Source organism: Theobroma cacao, chromosome 3 (assembly GCF_000208745.1).
Source record: "Theobroma cacao cultivar B97-61/B2 chromosome 3, Criollo_cocoa_genome_V2, whole genome shotgun sequence".
NCBI lineage: Eukaryota > Viridiplantae > Streptophyta > Magnoliopsida > Malvales > Malvaceae > Theobroma > Theobroma cacao.
Window position 1 is genome coordinate 14,802,411 of NC_030852.1, and position 24,982 is coordinate 14,827,392.

The window sequence follows — 24,982 nt, forward strand, 5'->3', positions numbered from 1 at the left end:
TCACAAAGTATTCCGGTTATAGCCGGACCCAACCCAACATGACTTTCATGGGCCCCCACCTTTTTGAGAGGGTAAATGGGTTTGCTGCCTCCCTTTGACATAGTTCAATTGCTAAACCAATGCCCTTTTTTAGTAACCGAATAGAAACCGAGGCATTTGTTATGACCGAGACCTGAAAAATTTTTATACACACGACAACGCGATACGAATTTAAATGAGTTAAAATTTAGGTTAATCGTATTGGTATAATTAATATATGAGTAAATTATATTTTAATCACATCAAATTTATTTACTATGTTTAAATTCGTATAAGATAAAATTAATTAATGATGTTATCATATATCTGTACAATCCGTGACATATTTACTACTCATTTATTTAGTTTTGTATTCACATGACGTATAGATACATTTAGTACACAATTAAGATCCATTTATTGATTCATATAAATATTAATATTTTTATTATTATTATGATTATTAATGTTGAAGTTTATTATGTTTGATAAATATTATAATATTTATAATTTTGTGTCATAAATTTAAATAAAAGAATTATATTTTAATTTTACATATTTTAAATTTAATCGTTTCAATCGTGTTAGTATCAATGGTGTTAATAGTATTAGCAAGTTATAAATTGTATAAATTTTAATTATGTTGTGTTGTATAAAATTTAAATTTGACATATTTAGTAAATATCTTAATTGTATCATGTCATGTTACATGTTTAATAAACTTATATTTGTACATGTTTAAGGTTCAAACACGATTAATTAATTATGACGTATTCGTATTTACTTGTACAACTGTTAATATCTTATGTTTTTATATTTAGTAAAAGAGAAGTTATTAACATTCTAATGTGAGTGATAAAGTTACTTTACAATGTTTGGTAAGTAAAAAAATTAACATAATCAGAGTGAAATAAATAATCATTAAAAATCAATGTATTGTTATTTTACCCACTTGCTTGGTAAAGTAAAAAAAAATAATTTACCATTATTTCCGAAAAATTACAATCACAGTATATTGTGAGACAGCAAACACCACTCAAGTTTAACTATTAACTGCTATGGCTACACAAGACCCTTTTTCTTTAGAAAAAGAAAAAACAAAGGAATAAATTCCTAGCTAAAATCTGTTTCTTTTTCTGGCCAAGATAGTTAGAATTTTAGTTGATAACAGAGATTCAGCAGCCTTAACAAAGAGACAAATAATGGTAATCCAATGCCATAACATTGGCCATGAATAAAACCACAACCGATGATACTTCACCATAGGCAATATGATACGATGTTTGTATTAAAAATGGTACTCCATTTATATTAAAAAAATGTCAATTATCCTGGCCTAAATAATGGACCTAGAAAAAAAAAACAAACTGAGTTAATAACATGGATCTTCCAAAAGATTTGCGAATTCTGAGAACATCTCATTTTCTTGATCTAGCATGGTTGCTATAAATGAACTATCATCAGTGGATGATGAAGCATGAAAACCGTAGCTTGGTACCCCACTATCCATGCCTTGGACTCCATTGTGGTTATTGTTAACATTATTATTATCTACTTTACGTTCAGCGCTAATCTCATTGTTGCTTTGACTTTGTGGTACTACGTTTGGAGTTTGGTGGCCAGCAAAGTCTCTGGACGAGAATTCCAGGGCGTGATCTTCTTGTCCTTGTGGATGATCAGCTGGTAAAAATGCATCTTCAAGAAGAAAATCACGCCAACTGAAGGCTAGAGCTGATTTTTGTTGTGCTGCGGTGGAACAAGTAGAACAAGTGGAAGATGAGGGGGATGACGATAATGAGCATTCATTAGGGAACTGATCAGGTGAGATGGTCTGGTGACCAGTGTAGTTTGATGCTTCTGTCACTAGTGCTTTTATAGCTTGCAGCTGAGAAAGAAGATCCAGCGAAGAATCACTGTCAGCATGGTGGTTAATGCTGTTGTTTGCAAAGAAGTTGTCCTGGATTGGTTCCATCCCTGATGATGCAATTGTGGTCATCAATCCTTCTGCTGCTGCTGCTGGTGGTGCTGGGGATGGATACGGCTCTGCCTTTAACAAAAATGCATTCTTCATGTCTCTATTGAGAGATCCGATTCGGGTTCTAGATTTTGGGAGGCCACCAATGTTTCCATAATCAGCTAGGATTTGAGAAAACGGCTTGTGGGTAACTGGATCTATCCCCATTTCAGAAAGCTTCTTTCTCAGCTTAGTATTCCAGTAATTTTTGACATCATTGTCTGTTCTCCCAGGAAGTTGTTGGGCTATGATAGACCACCTGGACCACCAAAACGGACACACAGAGAAAGAAATTAAGAGAGTCACAAGTCTTGTACCAGTAACAGAAACAGCCTGTTAGAACAGTTAGGATCACCCGGCATGCACCATCGACAGTTACGTTTGTTTATGATCCCATGAGAAAGCAGAAACATAAAAAACTTCCATGAGACGTGGCACACTTTTGGGAATTTATTTATCTAAGTTTTGTCCAATTTTTAGTGTTGCATGCTAATTGGGGAGAGCCAAAACCACATAAAGCACTTCATTAACAAAACCAGAATATTGACCAAAGAAGACTAGAACATTTTAGAACTAGAACAAACTAAAGAAGCTGGAAGCTTACAAATTTAACATGGGGATTGGGAAGAGAAGATTTAATATTGAAGAAAAGGAAGAAAAACCATTCACTCATCTAATTACTTCAAGAAGGAATGTGGAGGTAAGGAAAGCACTATCAACCAATCTACCTGCTTCCAATAGCTGCATGAAGCCGAATGATCAACTCCTCTTCCTGGGGTGCGAAGCTCTCACGTTTAAGATCAGGCCTCAAGTAATTAGTCCACCTAAGTCTGCAACTTTTCCCACATCTTCGAAGTCCTGGAGGACGCACTCAGTCCATGGAAAATAACAAAGTGGATAGCATTGAAACTACAAAGTAGTAATGATCAAAAAAAAAAAAAAACTACAAAGTAATAATGAAATTACGACAAACTGATATCAGTATCAGAAAACTTCAATAATTAACCTGCTTTTTTTGGAACAGCAGTCCAGTTACCAGTTCCATGTTTTGATACGTAGGCAAGTATCTTTGCATCTTCCTCTTCAGTCCAGAGGCCTTTTTTGACATTCAGCTTGTCACAACAAGGGGGTCTGACCATCTTATCTGTTGATTCAGAATTACACTGGAAATTGACAATGCGACAGAGAAGATAAAATGATACCAAAATTTATTGATGATAAAAATGATAACAGTGATTCACCTATTTGAGAAGTAAGGGAGGAGAAAGGTTTTAAGGTATTTGTGAGCAGGCATGAAAAGCATGAGACTGGATCTCATGCAATCAAATTTGCATGATGAAAGGCATTTTTGCATTAGAAATGAATTGATGATATAAAGACAATTCTCTCTCTAACCCCACTATACTCAAAGAGCAATAGAGTCAGGTTTGAATTGGGTGAATTTTCTGGTTAAATTTAGATATATCTAAGTAAAATAACATAATTTATCAACTATTTTGATTAATCTGTTCCTTGTGTGAAAAGGAAATGACTTTAGTTTAAGTTTCTGATAATCACAAGTTTGATGAGTGCAAGTATTTTAAACAAGAGATCTAACTAATTGAAGGAATAATTGAAAACCTTCAATCAGAATACTTGCAAGTTATAAACACCATTTCCGCATGATATGCCGCTAAAAACTGTCTAATTAATAAAATGCTGGATTTAACGATGTGAAAACAAGGGGAAGAAAAGGAAAACCAGAGATGGAAACTTATGCTGAACCTCAGAGATCACAGGGATGGTGTAGCACAAGATGCTGGTCACACATCTTGCAGGCAAAGAAATCACTATGGAAGATCGTGACTGATACAAGCCTGCAATCCGAAATTGAAATACAGCATCAAACTCCATGAAGTTGGGCTCCCTGGTCCAGGATTCCAGGCAACAACACAGGAACAATAAACATAAGCAATAATGATCAAATTCTCTAAGCTTGCTTTGATGCAATTTACTCGAGACGCGGATTGAATAACACCTGACATAGACGTAATCCATGAAAATACTTAAAACTGGAAATTAGGTAATAGCATAGAACATGTCGATATTCTGCATAAACAGTGGAAATATATCTAGTTGAGATTCAAGGTAGATTACAGTTTTCCAGCGAACTGATAGACTACTGCCTGCAGTTTATGTGATTGTATGCTTTAGATAACAATTTTTTTTTCTTTTGAAAGGCAATTTGGATAACAATTAGATAACAATTAGGGTAAGGCTACTAGCTGTTCATAATTATCCCATCTTATTACAGCAAAGGGATTTTCTAATGAATCCATGGAAGGAATCTAAATTATATAAGAGTAACTTGAAACTGATTCTGCGTTTGAGGCTTGACTTGTGAGTCATGACAATCTATGTTTTTTTTTTTTAAGCTTAAAAGCTATTATGAAGTTTTTATGAAAAAAAAATATCTTTTAAAATTAAAATAAATTTGTTTGACAAATTATTTGACAAAATAAATTATACGAGTTCTAATTTTGATTAAAATTACTATAAAGATATTTATGTCACATTCAATCACCTAATAAATCAAGCGAAACAAATCTACTTCGAGCTTATATACGATTTCAGAGGTTAAAATAAAAAAAATCCATATAAAAACGGAACAACTCTCAAACTTTATATAAAAGTAATAGTATTAGATTTTTATTAATCTAGTAAGCAATCAGACCATGATTCCCAAGAAAGAAGAGAAAAGAGGAAACAATATATTTAATATTAAAATCTTTTTTGGTGAAGAAGAGAAAAAAAATCTTTAAATAGCAATTTTGAATTTTAAGTCTTCTTTTCTCTTAATCTTTGTATGAACAAAAAATCCAAGATTTTGTTGTTTTGTTGCTAGGTTTTTTTTTTTTCTTAATAGTCTTTGTAGAGAGAGGTAGAGGAGAGAGAGATCGAGAGAGAGATCGCGATTTGTGTTGGAGAAGGGTGATTTGCATAGGGAAGCAAAGGAAAGGGAGATCGATTGACAGAGAGACAGGTATTTTTTGAAAAGCTAGCGTGTTTTTAAAAGAAGAGAAGATAAAGCTCATCTCTAGAGCTTTTCTTTAAGGTTTTTTTTTCTAAAATTAAAAAAAAAAACTAATTTTTTAAAGAGTTTCTTAAAATCTTGTTTGGTTTGGCTTCTACTTTTAAGAGGTAGATAAGTTGAAAAAAACCCAAGCCAAACAAGAATATGCTATTTTCCCTAAGTTGTATATATTTTACTTTCAAGTGTATGTCTTGAAAGCATCATTTCTTCGCCTTTTTATTGGTAAGAATCTCCCTTGAAAGTATCTTTGTTAGAATTTTCTATTATATGTGTTACTATTAATTGATAATTTTAGTTTAACAAAATAGACTAATAATTTAGTCTTATTGTGAGACAAAGCATGAAAGTCCAATTAATATTAAAGTGATCTGTTAATGATAGGCTTTGCATATCTTATTGAGTCAATATGGTTTAGTGATTATGCGGGCCCTAACATAGTAAGCCTTTAATAAGAGGCTTCTAGGGTTTATTATTTATATATTTGGCTAGGTCCCTTCTTCACTTCTAGCGAATGGTATCTACCCATTAAGAGTTGCCAAAAAAGAAAAAGAGCGAAGAGAAAGACTTAGCCTCTACTAAAAGTTCTTTGGTATTCCTCAACTAGAAATGACTACTCTAATGAATAAAATAAGTACGCAATAATAATTATAGGATTTTGGTATTCTAATATTCACACATGGATTTAGGGATTAAACTTACATGTGGTATCAAAGCCTCTTGTGTGAAATTAGGACCCAAATAAGTTAGAGATTTTGTTTCTCACAATGCATAGATCAATTTGGTATAAACCTCTTCTTAACTCATACCATAGAGATAGAAATTGGATAGTGATGTTTAGGGTTTGATGTCACATCTCATTTTTGAGACATGATCGGCGCATAGACGTAGATAGGTATGACCCATTAGGCTCAAGCAAGCCTTATACAAAACATGCGTGGCCTTGTCATCCATTGCATTTATACAAAGTCATTATCATATAAACTCAATACAACATTATGGAACTCCTCAACATAATTTGTAGCTCATCAATCAAACATCCATTTCATTCTTAACATTACACAATTATGGAACTTCTCAACATAATGTGCAATTTTATTTCATTCAATATCAATATTCACAATAATAATTTGTGGTCTGGCACATATCCCATACCTATATTGCTATGGGCCATGCACCATAGTCTCAACATTATATGCACTTTTATTCAAGGCTTAACACAATATGAGGAAACACAAACAACTATATTGTTGTCAATTTTATCACGCAAGTGCACGTATCGTAAACAAGTAATATAGTCGAAATTAGAGTTCATTCCCATAAAGAATTGATCAAATCTTTTTATCAAGTACTAAAATTAAAATAACTTAATCTTATCCAAACAACCAAAATTAAAACTACTAAAAATTAAATAAACTAAAATTAAAACTATAAGCAAGAGTAACAATTTAATTAAAATCAAATAATCAAAAGTCTAGAACCATAATATCCCCTCAATGCTTCATTTGAATTTCTTCTATTCACTCTTTACTTACTATTTAGGCTTGAGTTCTTAACTTAGAGTTCTAATTTATTTATAAGTCTCTATCGAGTTTCTTATAAAAATATCCATCTTAACCAATTTACTCTATGTCTATGCAAATTAAAATTAAGAAAGACTCACTAAGTTTAGACTCTAATCTTGGAGACATATGACATGTAAGTGGATGTTTACCCTACACGTGAATCAAATCAATCATCTTATGCAACTATTATTGAACATATGCTATTTCATCCATAGCTTACTTTAAATGCCCTCTCTTAGTTCCGTTTAGGTTTCCAAATCAGTCTAATTAGTGGCCAATCAATTAGATAGATTAAAAACTAGATTGAAATAAAAAACTCAAACGCTATCATTTATATGCGGGAAAGAATATTAAAAACTCAGACTACATATTAGGTTCAATTGCGATTTTAGGTTAAAAACTTAGTTCAACATAATGTATGTAAAAGTCATCCAAAAAAGAAATTTAACCATTAAAACTAAACAAGAAAGTATAAAGATAACAAGAAAAGAAAGAACTTTAATATTTTTCACGCTTCTGATCTGCAATCTTTCTCGTTTTCCTTGCTTCCTTGCTAACTCTAATACTTCTCTTTTTTTTTCAAAAAAACCTAGCTTAATTCATGTTTTTTCGTGCTTCTCAAAGTGGAATTAAATAGGGCTCAAGTCCAATGCCAAATAGAAGTCAAACAGCTCTTAAATTTTTCTTTCTTCATTAGGTGTCCTGACCTTCTTTACTTGGGCGCCGCAATGTTGTGCACTATGTATTTTTTTTAAGGTTTTCTTGTTGGCACCGTGGTCTTGGGTGCTTGGTGGCTATGGTGCCAAGTCTCAAATATGCCTTGAGGCATCCTTCCCAATTGAGGTGCCATGGCGCTCAAAGCTTTATTTTGCTCATTCAGACTCTACTACACTACATCAGCTTTGACATGATTTGTGACCACCTTTTATGCTGAACTGGGTGAAGTGGTAAGCATGAAAGTTGTACCTCTACTCTTAGCTTTTCAATGGTTTAAGAATCACATTGATTGGATTTTTGTATTGAAAGATATGCTCAAAATACCATAATATTTGCAGTTGAAGTCTGCACCTAAAACGCATCTCCTTCACCAAATAGGCTTTTTTATCAAAGCACACCTACAAAAACATAAAAGTTAACTTAAATAATAACTAAACTTAAAATAAAACATCATAAATTAACTTAACACAATTGAACCCAATATAATTAAATTAGTAAAATAAATGGTTAAAAACTTTTAATATTTAAATTAAATCTCAAGAATTTAGACAATATATGTTGGAAATTAAGCCAAATAACTCCATAAAATAGAGTTATCACACTCCCAAGCTTAATATTTTGCTAGTCCTCGAGCAAAACATAAAAGAAATACTAAACAAAAGCGAAAGCAATTTAAATGATGTAATCAACCTAAACAACCTAACCAGAGACAAATAGCACTAAATCAAAGATCTCCATAATTTCCTAAAAAGTATATCTATAAATCTCCAACTCAAGGCAAAATATAATACATCATTCAAATTCATGTTTCAATTCAATTGCAAGCACATTTTTGAATGGATTTTTGTGTGTGTGAAATCTTTTACAAAGAATATTATACTTATCCTAGATGAGTTTATGTCAATGTAAAATTTCAAATTAGTATTAGAACTTCATAAGTTTTCTTTTCATCTCTCTCTCCACTAATGTAGACTAAGTCAATGATCAATAGGTCTTTATTAAGCTTGTAATGTATGGCCAAGGTTAAGGTAGGATAAAGCATCATAATTTGGCTCAATTCACCTTAAGCACATAATCATTTTAGGACTTATATAGAGCTTTATTTTTATTCTCCAAGTAACTCTTTTTTCTTCTCTTTGAACTTTTCTTTTATTCAACGCTTTATTCTACTTTTTCTCTTCTTTTCTCTTTTTTTTTATCATAATTTCACACCCGCAAACTTTTTTCTTTGTATTGTAAATAGTGAGATAATTTTTTTATTAATTTTTGAATTTTTGAATTTTTCAACAACTTCACCTTTTACTACCTTTGCATTTAGCTTAATATATATTTCCTAAAACAATATACATGCTTAGGAGTGAGGGTTCTAAAATTGGAAATTCTATTTTAAGGCTAGGCTACATTATTATGCAATTAAACAAAGAAAAGAAAAAATTAGGCTCAAAAGGGTATACTAGGGATAAAATATAATAAGGTTGGCTTAAAAGGCTTAAATGGTCCAAAGATAGCCAAAATAATTTTCCTAACTAAGTATTGTCTAGGATTTTATCTAGAGAAAGAATCATGCAAATTCAAGAATTTTTTGACATAATCTAAAATTCACATCAATATAAAGCTTTTCTAGATATACATAATAATTCAAAACAAAAGATATAGTGCTCAATATATGTGGAAATCACATCATAACAATGATACTAAACAAAAGAATTTAGCATGAACTAAACAATATCCATATTCACTAAGAGCTAAAGACACAAGATAACTAAATTCTCATCATTGGATAAGGAAATCATTGAAAAAGTTGGCACTAATTACTTTAGATCCTAAGATTTTCAAACATACATAATGAAAAGTAAATGGTAAACTAACCTAATTAACTTAAAATTTAAATAAACATACAAATAAAATTAAATTCTAAATTCCCACAAAATATCTACCACTAGAAAAATAAGCTTTCCCCCTAAACTTAAATCAAACATTATCCTCAATGTTATAAAAATAAAGAAAAGGTACAGATTACTCCCCTAGTAGTTAAATGATTTCGAAGAAGCTTTAGTCTTCCTCTTTATCTTTATCTACCTCATTATCGCCCATGTTTGCAGAAGAATTCGATAAGGTTGGAAAAGAGTCCATTTCCATGCGTACAAAGTTGTCATAGGCTCTCAGCATTTGCTCAATCTATTGATTGCACTAGACTTGGTAGGATGCTTGTTGGGTGAACCGTTGCTCCAACTGTTCAAGCCTCTAAGGCAATGTTAAAGTCCAAGATCTGGGCTGAGGTGTTGGCTCCATTAGTTTTTGATGATAATAAAACATTCCCATTCATTTGTGTCTAATATTTCTACTTGAGTGTGCAGGACAAAAATTGTATGCCAATAGTAAATTAATCATTCAAAGGCACACATCAAAAATCATAAGAATAAGGAGTCACAACTGATCAACAAAACAGAAGCCTCTTAGTTGAATAATGAAGGGTATTAGTCAGATAAAATTCAAATTAGAAGTTGGCGGGCTCAAGAGGATTGAGAGACAGAGAAAACTTAGTCGACCAAGAAGTAGGTTAGTCAACTAAAAGCATACTGCTAGAAATCTGGACTTCAAGACAAAAACAACTTAATCGACTAAGAAGTAAGATAATCGACTAAGTGCTCACTGCTAGAAACTGGGATCAAAAGATAGAAATGACTTAGTCGACTAAGAGCGTAGTTAGTCATCTAAGATCATTTTGTCAGAAAATTTGAATTGAGCACTAGAATAGATATTAACGGCTAGAACTGCCACCAAACTATTTTCAACGGTCAAAAACTACCTAACACCTATCAGAGCTGATTTTTCAAGTATTTAAGAGGCTCCCAACAGCTAGAAAATTGATTCAAGGCTTCCAAGTCCAAATAGAGCTCAAAAATTACAAAAACCTTCAGCATACTTTCTGCACTTCATTCCTATTCATGTAAAAGATTCAAGCACTTCACTTTGTACCACTTATATCAAGTCAGTGATCATAGGTACATCTTTATTTCTCTTTTCCTTCTATATTTAGAGTGTGCAAGACACTCTAAGGGATTTTATTCAAGCTTGGATTGCTTGATTGGGTGTATAGGTTCTAACTTAGCCTAGAAAGGTTAGTTTGGGTTTTAGTTGATCTCGGGAAAAATAATTGTAAAAGGTTATGACTGAGCTTGCTAAAAGCCATTGTAAAAGCTTGGTGAAAGCTTGGGAATTTCATCGTTCATAGTGATTGGTTTGGAAAATCCTTGGTTGAACAATCAAGGTAGTGGATGTAGGTCTTTGATCAAACTATTATAAATTCTTGTGTGATTGTCTGCTCTGTTTTTAGTTTTTCATTCATTCTTAAAACTTTTTTTTATCTTGCATTTGTGCCCAATTAGAAGTCAATTTTAGTAAGAGCCAAAAACTGCTATTCACCCTCCCTCTAGCACATTTACTTGGGACCAACGTGAGGAGCTTGAGGACATGGTGCAGATGAAGAGCTGCAACCAGCTGAAGGTTGAGAATATCAAAAGATCAATCCTACATCAATTCGCACCTTTGAGTGCATCAACTCCTCATTGGAATCCCATTAGACACTGGCTCTCTTGCATAAAGGAATGATCAAGGACGGGAACCATAAACCATCACATTTTGTGCAGGCAATATGTAGCATGGTGTCTTGAGCCAACCTTGTATAGGGTTGTGACAAGGTAGAATTGCCTAGGAGATTAAGTCTTTTGTACCTCCAAGGGAGATGTCTCTTTTTCAAACATTGTAATGGCACTTGGTGACATTTTTAGAAATACTTGTTAAGTCATTAGGGGGTAGACCCTTTAGGAAAGGAATGTCCCCATCTCAAGCATTATAATGGTTATTGGTGAAATACTTGTAAAATTTCATAAATTCTTTATAAGGGTGAGCAATCGGTGGGTTGTTGGGCTATCTCACTGGTTTAGGTGCATTTGTGGCTAACCATCTAGGGCTGCCTCAATGGCCCAACAATGACGCGTTTCTTCTCTTATCCCTTTGTGCTCATTTTCAATATTAATAAAACATTTTCTTTTATATAAGACTAATGGTTGCATATATGGCATTTCATATGCCATTTGATTTTAATGTTGTTTTTTATGACTTAACTCGTGGCTATTATTCATGTTGTTCAAATATAATCAAGCTATTAGCTAGCTTTAGTAGAAGTGTCCACTCGAGCGTTGCACTAACTATTGTGTACTTAAGCGAAGATGGCGTAGTCCGTGATAGTTGGTATTAGAACACAAGTGGGACATGCTAAGCGAAAAGTAAACATAATGACCACACGAAGTTTGCCAAAAGTCCATTAGAGGATTGATGACTAAGAGGTTGCGGTGGTTGTAGTAGAAGCTCAAATGGCCTCGGATGCGCGAATAGATGAAATTAAGACAATCCAGCGAGAACTATCCGAGATGATTAATACCTTGAGTGATGAGACTAGGGATGTATTTGTGAGATCTCAACACCTATAGGCTCATAACTATGCATAGACGCAATAACAAGGGCTAGAGGTAGTTTCATCATTTTCTCTAAAAAGTTCTCAAAAGAAGGTTTTATGATATTTTAAGATCTAAATAGGCATAAGATTGAATAAATAATGTGTAATGATGAAAACACGAAGAAAACTAGAGGTGGCAATATTTTTCATAATATGGGCAAAATGGTCAGTTTGAACCCAGAGTCAAAATTTTAAGTTTTTGTAAACTCGAGTAGTTTAGATCTTTGTGGACCTTGTCAGTGTCAAAAGAATAAAAAGATTGCACAAAGGATTGGAGAGGAATAAGTTAACTTGCTAAAGGGCATTTTCATAATTTCCAAAGGAAATGGATAAGTTTGAGCTATAAATATATTCTCATTCCAGCAGCTTCTTCAATTTCCAGTAGCTTCTTCTTCTTCCTCCTTTCATCTCACGTTTGTTTCCCCCTCCATGGAAGCATGGTATGAAAACTTCGTAACTTTCTCTCTCTAGCTTCAATTTTCATGCCTTTGTGCACCTTTTCATGGAACCCTTGTGCTTTTTCACTCTTTTACTTTAAAACCCTTGAAAAAATCCCACTTTCATACTTTTTCTCACTAGCTAGGTGTTTAGAGAGAGAAAAAGAGAGAAAGCTCCCATAATAGCTTGGAAAAATTTATTGAAAAGAATTTCAAAGTTACAAGCTACCAAGGTGAGTAATGAATTAGAATTTATTTTTAGTGTTGGGAATGATTAGTAAGTAGACTTGTGAATGTTTGTAGTTAAGGTTATCCACTCATTTTAGAGTGATTAGGGTAGTGAAAATAGATAGCCATTTAAATGGCAATTGGAAGCTAGCTAAGAGAAAGCTTTAGACTTTATAATTATGTGAATTGACAAATTGGTGATGCTAATGTGATAATAGGTTCCAACGAAGCCCTATCATCCCATTTGGACCATTAGGGAAGTTAAGATCAGCTAAAGGCTCAAATAATACCGGTGAGTGAACTGCATTTCAAAATCATTTTTGGAATGTGATTGTTTTGTACAACGCATTTGAATGATTTTATACAACTTTTCTTAAAAACGAGTGCCTTGGGAACAAGCTTTTGATAATTGACTTTATGTTGTGACATGTGGTTGTTATGGAATCGTGCACTACTACATTATGTTGGTATATATATATATAGATATATATGTTGTGCATGATGGTTGATATTGTGTGATGATTATAACCGTGTGTGTGCACGATGTGGGGGGATGCACATGTCGGTGATGGCATGGTGAGGGAGGTGGATGATGATAGTGCCCGTGTGCACAATGTGGGGGGATGTACACGATGGCACTGACTGTGCACAATGTGAGGGGATGTACACAATGACTCTGGATATGTGCACGATGTGGGGGGATGCACATGAGCTGGGTGTGATGATGGTGATATTGGTGGTTATCTATGTATTCATGTATATCTATGTTTATGAAATAAAAGCTTATGAATATGGCATATGATTGAAATGCATGTGAAACTTGACATGTTGAACTTTGGGAAATTATATGTGTTTTATGTTGTTTTTGTCATTTCAGCAGGATGGCCTTTTCTTGAGGAAATGGAAAATTTTTGCTAGTGCCCTGTTTATCATTAGCCACCATGTTAAAGTACGGGGTATTACACAACCTTTTCATAAAGACACATTTTGTCTAAAAGGCATCTCTACATTTTTGCCAAACACAACTTTTGGATAAAGGTATTGTTTCAATAGTCATCTTATGAAAAGATAACTATTCATTCCATATATTATAACCTTTGAGTTATAACTTGAAACAATAACTTTTCATATTTAACTTTTGAGCCATGGTTTCTTTTCAATATGTCTCATAACTTTTGGATGTCATTTTTCAAGAGACATAACCATTCACATGAAAACCTTCCTATTATCTAATAGACACATTATGTCACTTTACGTGACATAACTTTTGAGCTAATGATAGCTTTTCATCATGTGACATAACCTTTAATTTTGAAAATACACCAACAATCCCTCACCATTTTCAAAATTTCCAAATACCGACAACTTTGGGAACCTTGTGCATAAATGAAGGTATCCCGTAGATTTGAACCTTCACTTAGTGAGTGTGGTTGGTTTTAGTTTGAATTGAGTGGTTGACCAAGCATTGAACCATCGATTCTTCATTGACTAGTCGGGCCACTAAACACACACAAGCTTTCTTGCTCACTTTGTATCTAGTTTTACTAACACGTTTTATGGCCTTGTGTTTTGCATCCATTCATGAGTGCTGTTGGAGTCAAGCCTTTAGCTCCTAGAAGCGGCCACACTTCCACTCACATAGGTAGCCCCCATCAAAAGTACTCCATAATTATAGTACTTCAACATATACATGTTATGGTTCTATTAAGAACTTTTGTTCATCTTTACTTTACACATTATGGAAACCAAGCACTATTCACCTTGGGATGGAAAATATAAATTAGTGCTTGCAATCACCATGTGGTAGAATCGTCAGTACCCGAGACTTGCAGGTTAGCCACAAGCATCGAGGTGAGTTCCCACATTGGCTATTTAGTTAATAGGCTTGAGACCCATCCCTCTTAAGGTTTTTATTACCAGGTCCCTTTTTAGACCTTTAGCAAACGGATCCGTTAAATTTTCACCAGACCTCACATAGCCTATAGTGATTATACCATCACTAATTCTTTGTGTTACAATGCTGTGTTGAAGTCCAATATATCGACTCTTTCCATTGTATGCTTGATTATATGCCTTTGATACAGTGGCTTTATTGTCACAATGTATAAAGATTGGTGCCATTGGTTTAGGCCACAACGGAATTTAATAGAGTAAATCTCTCAACCATTCCGCTTCTTGGTGGCAGATGCTAAGGCTATAAATGTAGTCGTCATGATGGAGTCTACTTGACAAGATTGTTTATTAGAACCCCAAGAACAGCACCCCTACTAATTGTAAAAATCTAACTAGTCATGAATGTATAATCTGCTCTATTTGAGTTCCAACTAGCATTTGTATACCCTTCTAAAACTGAAGGAAAACCTAAATAACAAATGCCATAATTCTTTGTACTTTTTAAGTACCTTAGAACTCTGTGAACAACATACCAATGCTTTTTACTTGGATTACTTGTAAATCGACTTAGCATTCTAACCGTAAAAGCAATATATGACCTTGTACAGACCATTGCATACATTAGGCATCCAATCACCTTTGCATATTCATTTTATGCTATTGGCTTGTCTTTGTTAGGTATTAGCCTTAGATTATAATCATAAGGTGTTGTCATTGGCATACAATCTGACTTGTCATACTTCATTACAATCTTTTCGATGTAATGAGATTAAGACAATGTTAGGCCATTATTGTCTCTCATTATTCTTATACCAAGAATAACATCTGCCGTACCCATATCTTTCATGTCAAAATTCTTTGACAAGAACCTTTTTGTGTCTTCCACTTGTTCCAAATCGGTACCAAAGATTAACATGTCATCTGCATATAAGCAAATGATGACGCCTCTTCCATTATGGAACTTACTGCAGACACATTTGTCAGATTGATTGATCTTGTAGCCGTTAGCTAGCACAATTTCATCAAACTTTTGATGCCATTGTTTAGGCGTTTGTTTTAATCCATACAAGAACTTTACAAGCGTACATACTTTCTTTTCTTGACTAGGAAGGACAAACCCTTCAGGTTGTTCCATATACACCTCTTCATCTAACTCACCATTTAGGATTGCTGTTTTAACATCCATCCGGTGAAGTGCTATAAGCACTTTAATTGTAGCTATTCTTGCTACCAATGCATATGTGTCAAAATAATCAACACCTTCCTTTTGTTTAAAGCCTTTTGCCACTATCCTTGCTTTAAACTTTTCTACAGTTCCATCAACTTTCATTTCCTTTTTGAAAATCCACTTACAACCTATTAGCTTGGAACCTGGTGGAAGGTCTACCAATTTCCATGTTTTATTTCCCATTATCGAGTCCATCTCATCTTGTATTGCTTCTCTCCAAAATGAAGCATCTCGAGATTTCATTGCCTCTTCATAAGTTTAAGGATCACCTTCACCTTCTACATTAAAGCAATAAGGTAAGTATTCACATGTTTCCTCTCTTGTACCTTCTACTAAGTAAATGAGCAAATCAGATCCACATGTTTTTGCTTTTCTAATTCTTTTACTTCTCAGAAGCTCAATAGTTTTCTCATCATTTTTTGAAAAACTATCACTTTTTGTTACTAGTTTCTGGGGTCTTGGAATTGAATTGAACCTTGTTTCATCAAAGATAGCGTCCCTTGATTCTATGACTGTATTAATAGAATATGAATCATTGGGCTCTATCACCATGAAACGATATGCTTTACTATGTTCAACATATTCTATAAATATACATTCAATTCCTTTTTCACCCAATTTCCTTTTCTTTGGCTTTGGAACTTTTACTATGGCTCGACATCCCCAAACTCTTAAATAATTAAGGTTTGGCTTTCTTCTTTTCCATAGTTCATAAAGAGTAGTTTTGCTCCTTTTGTTTAGGATTCTATTTAGTATATGGCAAGTCGTTAAAAAGACTTCACCCCAAAAACCTTCCTAAACCTGAATTAAAAAGCAAAGCATTGACCATTTCCATAAGAACTCGATTCTTACGTTTCGCTACACCATTTTGTTCTGGTGTGTATGGAGCGATGGTCTCATGAATAATACCAGTGGACTCAAAATACTTGGGATCATAATATTCACCTCTTCTATCACTTCGTAAACATTTAATAAGCAATTCACAACACAATTCAACTTCTCTTTTATAAATTCTAAATTTCTCCATTGCTTCATCTTTAGTATGCAATAAGTAAACATAGCAATATCTAGAGAAGTCATCAATAAATGTTACGAAGTATTTCTTTCCACCAATAGATGGAGTACTATGTGTTGGGTGAGGGCTGATCATGCATCAAATACAAATAAAACGCGACAGAAATAAATTTAAAAATAAAATTTACAGCTCACCTTCCTAGGATCTCTTTCATGCCAAATCGAGTACAAAATTAAATTAAAATAAAAGTATATGATCATATCACTTTACCTAAATAATAAAGGTTGATGAATCCTTTGTTAAACCACCAAATCAACCTTCAAAAAGCTCAATTATCTTAGCCTGTTGTTGCAAACCAAAGCTGTCCAAGGAATCCTTGTGCAGCCTCTAATGGTGATCCACACCAATGAATGAGAAAATCCTTCTTTAAGGATTGAGAGTGCTATGCCTTGACAATGTGCTAGCAAAGATGAGTTTCATAAACTCATAATTCACACAAAATTGTGGGGTTGAACACACAGAAAAAAAATGAAGTGAATGAAAAACTATTTTTCTTCACACAATGAACAGCAAGATAAAAGAATTTCTAATGTGCCGTTCACTCTCTTTTTTTTTTTTCAGCCGTTTCTACACTATTTGTTTGGAGGCTATAGCAAGGTATTTATACCTTGGATTAATTTTAAACCCTAATTACAAAACTATTTTGTAATTACCAATTAATCCAATAATTTGAATAAACAATTTAATTAAGTCCTTTAGAAGCCCAATTAACTTAATTGTTTAATTTAATCAATTAGGCCGAATAACTTAATTAAACAATTTAATTAATTAAGCCCAACAATTTAATTAAACAATTTTAATGAACTAGGCCCAATGACTTAATTAAACAAATTTAATCAATTAGGCCCAATAACTTAATTATTTAATTTAATTAATTAGGCCCAATGACTTAATTAAACAATTTAATTAATTAGGCCCAATGATTTAATTAAACAATTTAGTTAATTAGGCACAACTTAATTAAACAATTTTAATCAAGTGCTTGAGAAGGTCATAACTTCTAATTTGATTAAGTCCAACTTAATCACCTCTCCCATTTTATTTTCAACATTCCTTTTAGGTGTGTGACCCATTAGGCTTTTAACATGTTGGCAATGAACTCAACATATAATTCTTAAGTTAAACTTAGAATTAGATAAATTTAAACTATAAATTTATCATTGATCAAGTTAACTACCTAGAGTTCATAGACCAAGATTGGGATCTAGCAATCCACCATAGCCACCCAAATGTTAGAAGAGTCAAGATGGTTTGACTCAACCTTTCAGTGATCAGTCTTTCAGTGTAATTCATTCCCTCATTATATATTCCGAAAATGATAAGAGCATGGTGCAGTGTCTACTCTTATTGATCTCTATATTCGTTCTTAAAGTTTGATCATCATCTTTATAAAGACTTATGAAACTCCTTTCATAATCTTCAAGTCGCCTTGGCCAAGGACCTCAATAAGCTAATATCAACCAAGAACAGCTAGGATATGTCCCCTGCATCACTTGGGGTGATGATTCCTATCTTGACCACTCATTTGCCTTCACATGCTTCATACTATACCCAAAAGCATCTTGTTTTGGCATCCTTGGTTAGGCACCCGTAGGGATGAAATCAAAGTATAGCACTCCACACATAAGACAACCTAGTGTCTCAAGTCTAGGGAGTATTTACACAACTAACACATGAGAAGTATTGCATAGACACTTGAGTGAAATACCAAATGCACTACTCATGGCGGGTCATGTTTAGTGAACTTGCTCTCCTAGGCAAGCACCTACATTCAAGTTCCAAGTATCTCTATACTTCAACCTATGAGATCGGTTGCTTACTTCTCAAGTAAGGAACATAGAATGTACCAGTATCTAAGTATCATTGATGTCTAGTCTCAATGATACATTGACTAGGAACATTTTGAGATTACGCTTTGATACATAAGGATCTCATAACTACAACCCATTACAATTCCCTTGCAAGGCATATTAATCTCATGGACTTCATCCAATTCAACTTATAACTTGTTATAATTGATGTCTTATTGATGAAGGAAAACCTTTAATCATTCAACATAATTGATGTTGTTGCATGATTGGAATCAAGCCTTAACCAATCCCAATTGGCTACAAGGCTCATCCCAACATCTCCCACTAGCACAAAGCCAATTGCTACCTCATCGTATGTGGATTCAAATCCATCTAGCAATCGTGTCTCCGTGTAGACTCACTTGTGCCCTTCAATGTGGTTAATTATTTTTATCTATCTTCGAAATGTCTATGCATCATATCATGTCATATTTTTATCCACTATTATGGCTCCATCGTTACATTAACAATGTTTAGAACCCTTTATTAGTTCCATGAACTAATGATATAAATATCTTCTTATTTGAGCCCTTTATAATATGATGTATATGACTTTATTTTTATACATGTATAATCCCTTTTGTTCCTTGGGACCATTCCAACTAGACTATGTTACATGCATCATATGCATGTGTCACTCTATGTTATGCCATCTGGCTCTTTTAAACTTTTATTGTCATTGGGCTCTCCCTAAATCCAAGATCCTTTTTGAGAGTAATATTCAAACTCTTTTGAATATTCCATGACATTTATACACCTCAATGTATGCTTGGAATCATATTGGTTTGGAATATCATAATGGGCTTTTATGTTGGAGAGATATGGACCAAATCATATTGCAATATGAAGTTGCTTTCTTTCTTGAACATTCATCTCTATGTTTTGCTCTTAAGAAAGTTCCATTTTATATGAATCAATATTCAACCTTTTGATCAATTGAACATAATTCATAATTGATCAAATATCATTGCAAGGATAAACATGAAGCATGGATAATTAAATATGACATAATTAGTCCAAATAATTATTCAAACTTGAAACATATAAACTTCCACATCCAAATGATAAAGACAAATGTTTCACCAACCATTCCCATGGCAATCACATAATTAATGTTTCAAAAACATCCAAATAAATTATCCAACATGTTGAGATAAATAGGAGTGTAACCATCCAATGTAGCATTTAATGCTTTAGGTAGTCCATCCATGTGGTCACCTCCTCAGCCAAGATCCTACTCATCTTTATCTTTACTCCCTGCAATATGTTAAACATATGAGAACCAACTTTGAGGTATCATATACCTTTAATATATAAAGTAGAATTATTTAGCAAATGGTACTTGAATCAGAAACTTCAATAAGCTTCTTTTTCTTGCTCACAGTAGCTAGGTACTCCTTGTAGTTCTTCCTCCAATGCCCAAGTTTGCCACAATGATGGCAAATGTCCTTCTCTTTGTCCTTTTTGACACCTCCCTTAGGCTTCAAGGCCTTCTCATTTTGGGATTTTACTTTCTTCCCTTTTTGGGCTTTCTTCTTCTGTTGCTTCGTATGAGCCTTGGAAGAAGAAACAAGAAGCAATGATCCCTTATCTTTCTTGATGGACCTCTCTATCGTGTCTAGCATATTTAGAAGTTCAGGAAGAATGGCTTCCAATCGATTCATATGAAAGTTCAACACAAACTGACTAAAGCTATTAGGAAGAGATTGTAGAACTAAGTCTATACTTAGCTCATAATTCATTGCTAATCCCAATTGTCCAAGTCTCTCGATGAGTCCAATCATCTTCAACACATGGGGTCTAACAGAACTACCTTCTGCCATCGTGCATCGAAATAGCTCTTTAGAGATCTCATATCTCTCAGTGCGCCCCTCCTTATCGAACAGTTCTCTATGGTGAAGAATCATGGATTGGACATCCATATGTTCATACTGCTTTTGAAGCTCAAGGGTCATACTGGCTAGCATCACGCATGCTGCCTGATCATCGTCATCTTTATGACGTTGATATGCTTCCTTATCCTCAGCACTAACATTAGTAGTAGGGACTGGTGGAATAGGAGTTTCAAGGACATAGGATTTTTTCTCCTGTTTCAAGACGATCTTAAGGTTCCGAAACTAATCGAGGAAGTTGGGGCTAGTGAGTTTATTTGCATCCAAGATGCTCCGCAATGACAGATTATTAGCCATGTATATAAATTAGGCCTAAATAGATAAAATAAAGCAATAAGTAAACATCATGCATAAACTATTTAAAACAAGGTTTTAAAATTTTAAATTGTTCTCCCACTATTTTCTACAAGATGATAACTCTTCATATCACCTCGAGAGATCTCTACTAGGATTCTCTTAGTGGGCTAGGATCCCATCCATATAGTCATGGACTTGAGTGTGCTCAACAAACCATGATAGATAGATTAGGTAGGTAATTGAGCTTACCAATTGTATCTCTATACAACTCCTAGATCAGCTAGGCGACAACACATTATCTAAACATATCATATATGTTTCGCCTAGCCTTTGCCTCTAGTTTCCATAATAATCAAGTTTCCAAGCATCCAGATTTTATGAAACTAGTTGACTAAGACCCACCAATAGCTCAAACATACTTGTGTAAAAGTGTGGCCTTGAGTGTGCTTAACAAGCCTCCGATTAAAAAAGTAGCCAAGTTATCTTGCTATATGGTGGAAGGCAACTTAATCATACGTGGTATGTGTTGGCTCCATTAGTTTTTGATGATAATAAAACATTCTCATTTATTTGTGTCTAATATCTTTACTTGAGTGTGCAGGAAAATTAATATATGAAATTAATTATTTAACTCTTCAAAGAGTATATCAAGAGAAAAAGAGGGATAAAAATAACAAGATGTAACTGTCTAACAAGGAGGAAGCCTATTGGTGAAACAAGGAAGAATGTTGGTTGACCAAGTTTTAAGTTGGAGGAATGACAGGTTGAAGAGTTTGAGAAATAGAACCAACTTAGTCGACCAAGTCAGTCGACTAAGTGCTCTCTGCCAGAATCTGTAACCTGAAACAGAACCAACTTAGTCGACCAAGTCAGTCGACTAAGAACTCTCTATCTGCAAATTGAACCAGAGCACTACAAGACAAATTAACGGCTAGAACTCATCCTCAACTGTTTCCAACGGGTATAAAATTGCCAAACTGCCATTAGAGTTGCATCTCCAAGTATAAAAGTGTGAAACCTTGTTAAGCTCGATTAAAAGACGGTATTATACCGAGTGGTACAACTAAGTTAAATCGAGCCTTGAACTAGTTCAAATAGAAATTCTAAGAGGAATTTGAAAATTTTGAAACCCACAGAATGGCTTAGAATAGTGATTTGGAGTTCAAGGTCCAGTTTGGAGTCCATCAGGAAAATTGACCGATTAGGGACAAAACGGTCATTTTACCATTTGATGATAAAATGGGGATTTTTAGCCAAGATTTGATCACATTTGACCAAAAGTAATTATATGAAATATAATTATGATTATTGGAGTATAAAATGATGTTTACTAGTGAAATAAATTATGATTCCTGGTATTTTTGGAGTACAAGGGCAAAATGATAATTTTGCCACTAGAGGACTAAACGGGAATTTTTTTAAAATGAGTTTTTGCCCCATATGGTTAATATTAATCAATGTTAGTGTTATTTGAGGTTGAAAAGTAGAAATAATTTGATTTCGGTACATTTCGGAGTATAGGGGCAAAATCGTAATTTTTTCACTCCGGGGGCAAATCGGTAAATTTTTCGCCCCAACACTTGTCAAGGCCAAGGGATTTTATTCATTCCTGTAAATGGATAAACATGAGAAATGTGTGGTGGAGAGAGATTGCTTAATGGCTAAGTATGACACATGGACCAATGGAATGGTGACATGTGTCAAAATCTCATCCATTCATTATTTTCTTTATAAAAGGCATAAAAATCAGCCCATTTCTCCCATAGTGATCAGCCAAACCAGAAGAGAAGAGAAACCAAGGAAGAACAAGCCCTAGGTGGGAAAAATCAAAGAGAAAGTGTTGGAATTCAAGGAAACAAGCTAGGTAAGTTAAAATTTCTTTAATTCTCCTTGATACCTAGCTTACCCATGCTTTTGTTCTTGATTTCCATGGTTGAATATTGAGTTATCATGATGAATTCAATTCTGAAAAATGGGTATGGAAGAGGAATTGTTGTTGGAATAATTTGATTTTAGACTATGTTAGTGTTTAGGGATAGTTAAGCATGGTTATGAACAAAAACACAAAAGAAATATTCAATTTCTCTAGGGTTCCTTGTTGGTCGAACCATGAGGGCTGAATATCAATGGGGGATTGTTTTTATTTCAAGGAAAATGGCTTGGAAAATGATGAATTAAGGTGAAACGGTTATGTAGAAAAATTTTCGGTGCTAGTGCACCAAATGATCGAATTTTTCTATAAGGAACTGTGAGGGTTCTAATGCTGAATTTGGCTTTATTTAAATGGTATGCGGTAAATTAAGGTATTAGGGGAGAAATGGATTAATTTGGAGTGAAATTGGATGCACTGGCCAACTTATCGGATGAAAAATCGACTTAGGCCAGTATTGAGTCTAGATGGCTACCCATGCATTTTTCATTTCATATCATATATATATCGAGCTTGAAATAGCCTCTGACTGTTAGACACAATTTAATTGGAATATGTGTCATGGATTATGGCTAGGTGGTGAGCCATTGGATACGGGTAAAGGACTGTACCCGCGGACTAAAAATAAGAGTATTTCTACTCCTAATACAGGTGAGTGGACTTGCATTTCAAACTTATTTTGGGGAATATGAAAGATTCTATCCAACTTGTCTTAAAAAATGTACCTTGGGAACAAGCTTTTAGTAAAATGATTTTATATTGTGAAAATGTGCTATACAATGATTTATGTGTTATCACAATATGATAAAATGCATGATATGCATTGGATGCTTCTTTGCATGTTGATTTGGACCCGGTTATGTGCGAGTAGGAGTGCATATAAGCCGTTGCTGACCCGGCTATGTGAGAGTAGGAGTGCACATAAGCCATTGCTGACCCGGCTATGTACGAGTAGGAGTGAACATAAGCCGTTGCTGACCCGGCTATGTACGAGTAGGAGTGCACATAAGCTGTTGCTAACCCTACTATGTGCGAATAGGAGTGCACATAAGCCGTTGCTGTCCCGGCTATGTGCTAGTGGGAGTGCACATAAGCCGTTGCTGACCCGGCTATATGTGAGTGGGAGTACGCATAAGCCGTTTCATATGAGATGATGATGATGGGATGGTGTGCATGATGATGATGATGGGATGGTGTGCATGTTGATGATGGGTATATGGTTGTAAATGCAAATATGTAAGCATTTGTTTTGCTGGAATTTGGAAGTTTACATGTGTTACATGTTGCTATTGTTATTTTAGCAGGATGACTTGTTTTAAGTGAAAAATGAGACTTTTTCCTTGATGTTCTGGTTCTCGCTGCAGCGAGAATGAAGTTCGCTACAGCGAGAAACTTTCTATCCATTTTGCTAACTTGTGGGTTTTTGCCATACATCCCATTTCTTTGGTACCATAGTTGAGCATGGATTTTTGTAAAGTGATTTACTCATGTGGGGTTTACATGAGGGGTTTAAAGGAGCTAAAACAATTGCATGGTTTTGAGAAAATGAATGCATCATGATTTCGATAAGCATTCCTTATGGTATGCTTGTTCCCTTCTTGTTCACTCATTGAATATTGTACTCACGTTTTATAAAAAATTCATGTTTACAGATCAGGTGACTATTGGACCCCAGATCGAGGAGTCCCCGTAGTGCATTTCCTGGGTATGTGTCTGGCATTCGATAGTAATCCCTTTTATTGTAAATGTCTCCGCTGGAAGTCATGGGTCCTTTTGTATTGTGAATACAATCTAATAATGTGAATATGTGTATGCAATGTAAATTGCTAAATACATGACTGGTATAGTACATGTATATCATTATCGATAATGCCATTGTGTTTTGGCTATGTTCACACCCGTGACAAGGTGTGTGTGTATGCATGATATGATAAATTTGTTAAGGAAAAGTAAATGGATAGGCTTGCTTGGGTTTAGTGAGCTATGCTCATTGAGCTCAAGTGCCGGTCATGGCCCGGGAAATTGGGTCGTGACAAAAAGGGTCTTCCAACAATTAGAAACAAGTTTTTAGAAGCCTTGAATGAGATTTGAGCTATAAAAAGTTAAAAAAACCAGAAAATCTTCACTGCACTTGTCTGCACTTGAACGCCTACTCTTTGCATTTGTATTTTGCACTCAATCTTCTATCAATCAGATCAACTAGTGATCATAGGTACTTTCTTTTACTACTTTTCTTATATTCTTAGAGT

At 34.2% G+C, this 24,982-nt stretch overlaps 1 protein-coding gene across 1 annotated transcript; it reads right to left on the reverse strand.

The window, feature by feature from the left end:
* On the reverse strand, positions 1,391 to 3,171 carry LOC18507040 (transcription factor MYB35). Its single transcript, XM_018117263.1, has 3 exons — positions 3,039 to 3,171; positions 2,761 to 2,890; positions 1,391 to 2,291 (listed from the first exon to the last, which is right to left on the reverse strand). The coding sequence occupies exons 1-3, from the start codon at positions 3,169 to 3,171 to the stop codon at positions 1,391 to 1,393; spliced, it is 1,164 nt and encodes a 387-aa protein (XP_017972752.1).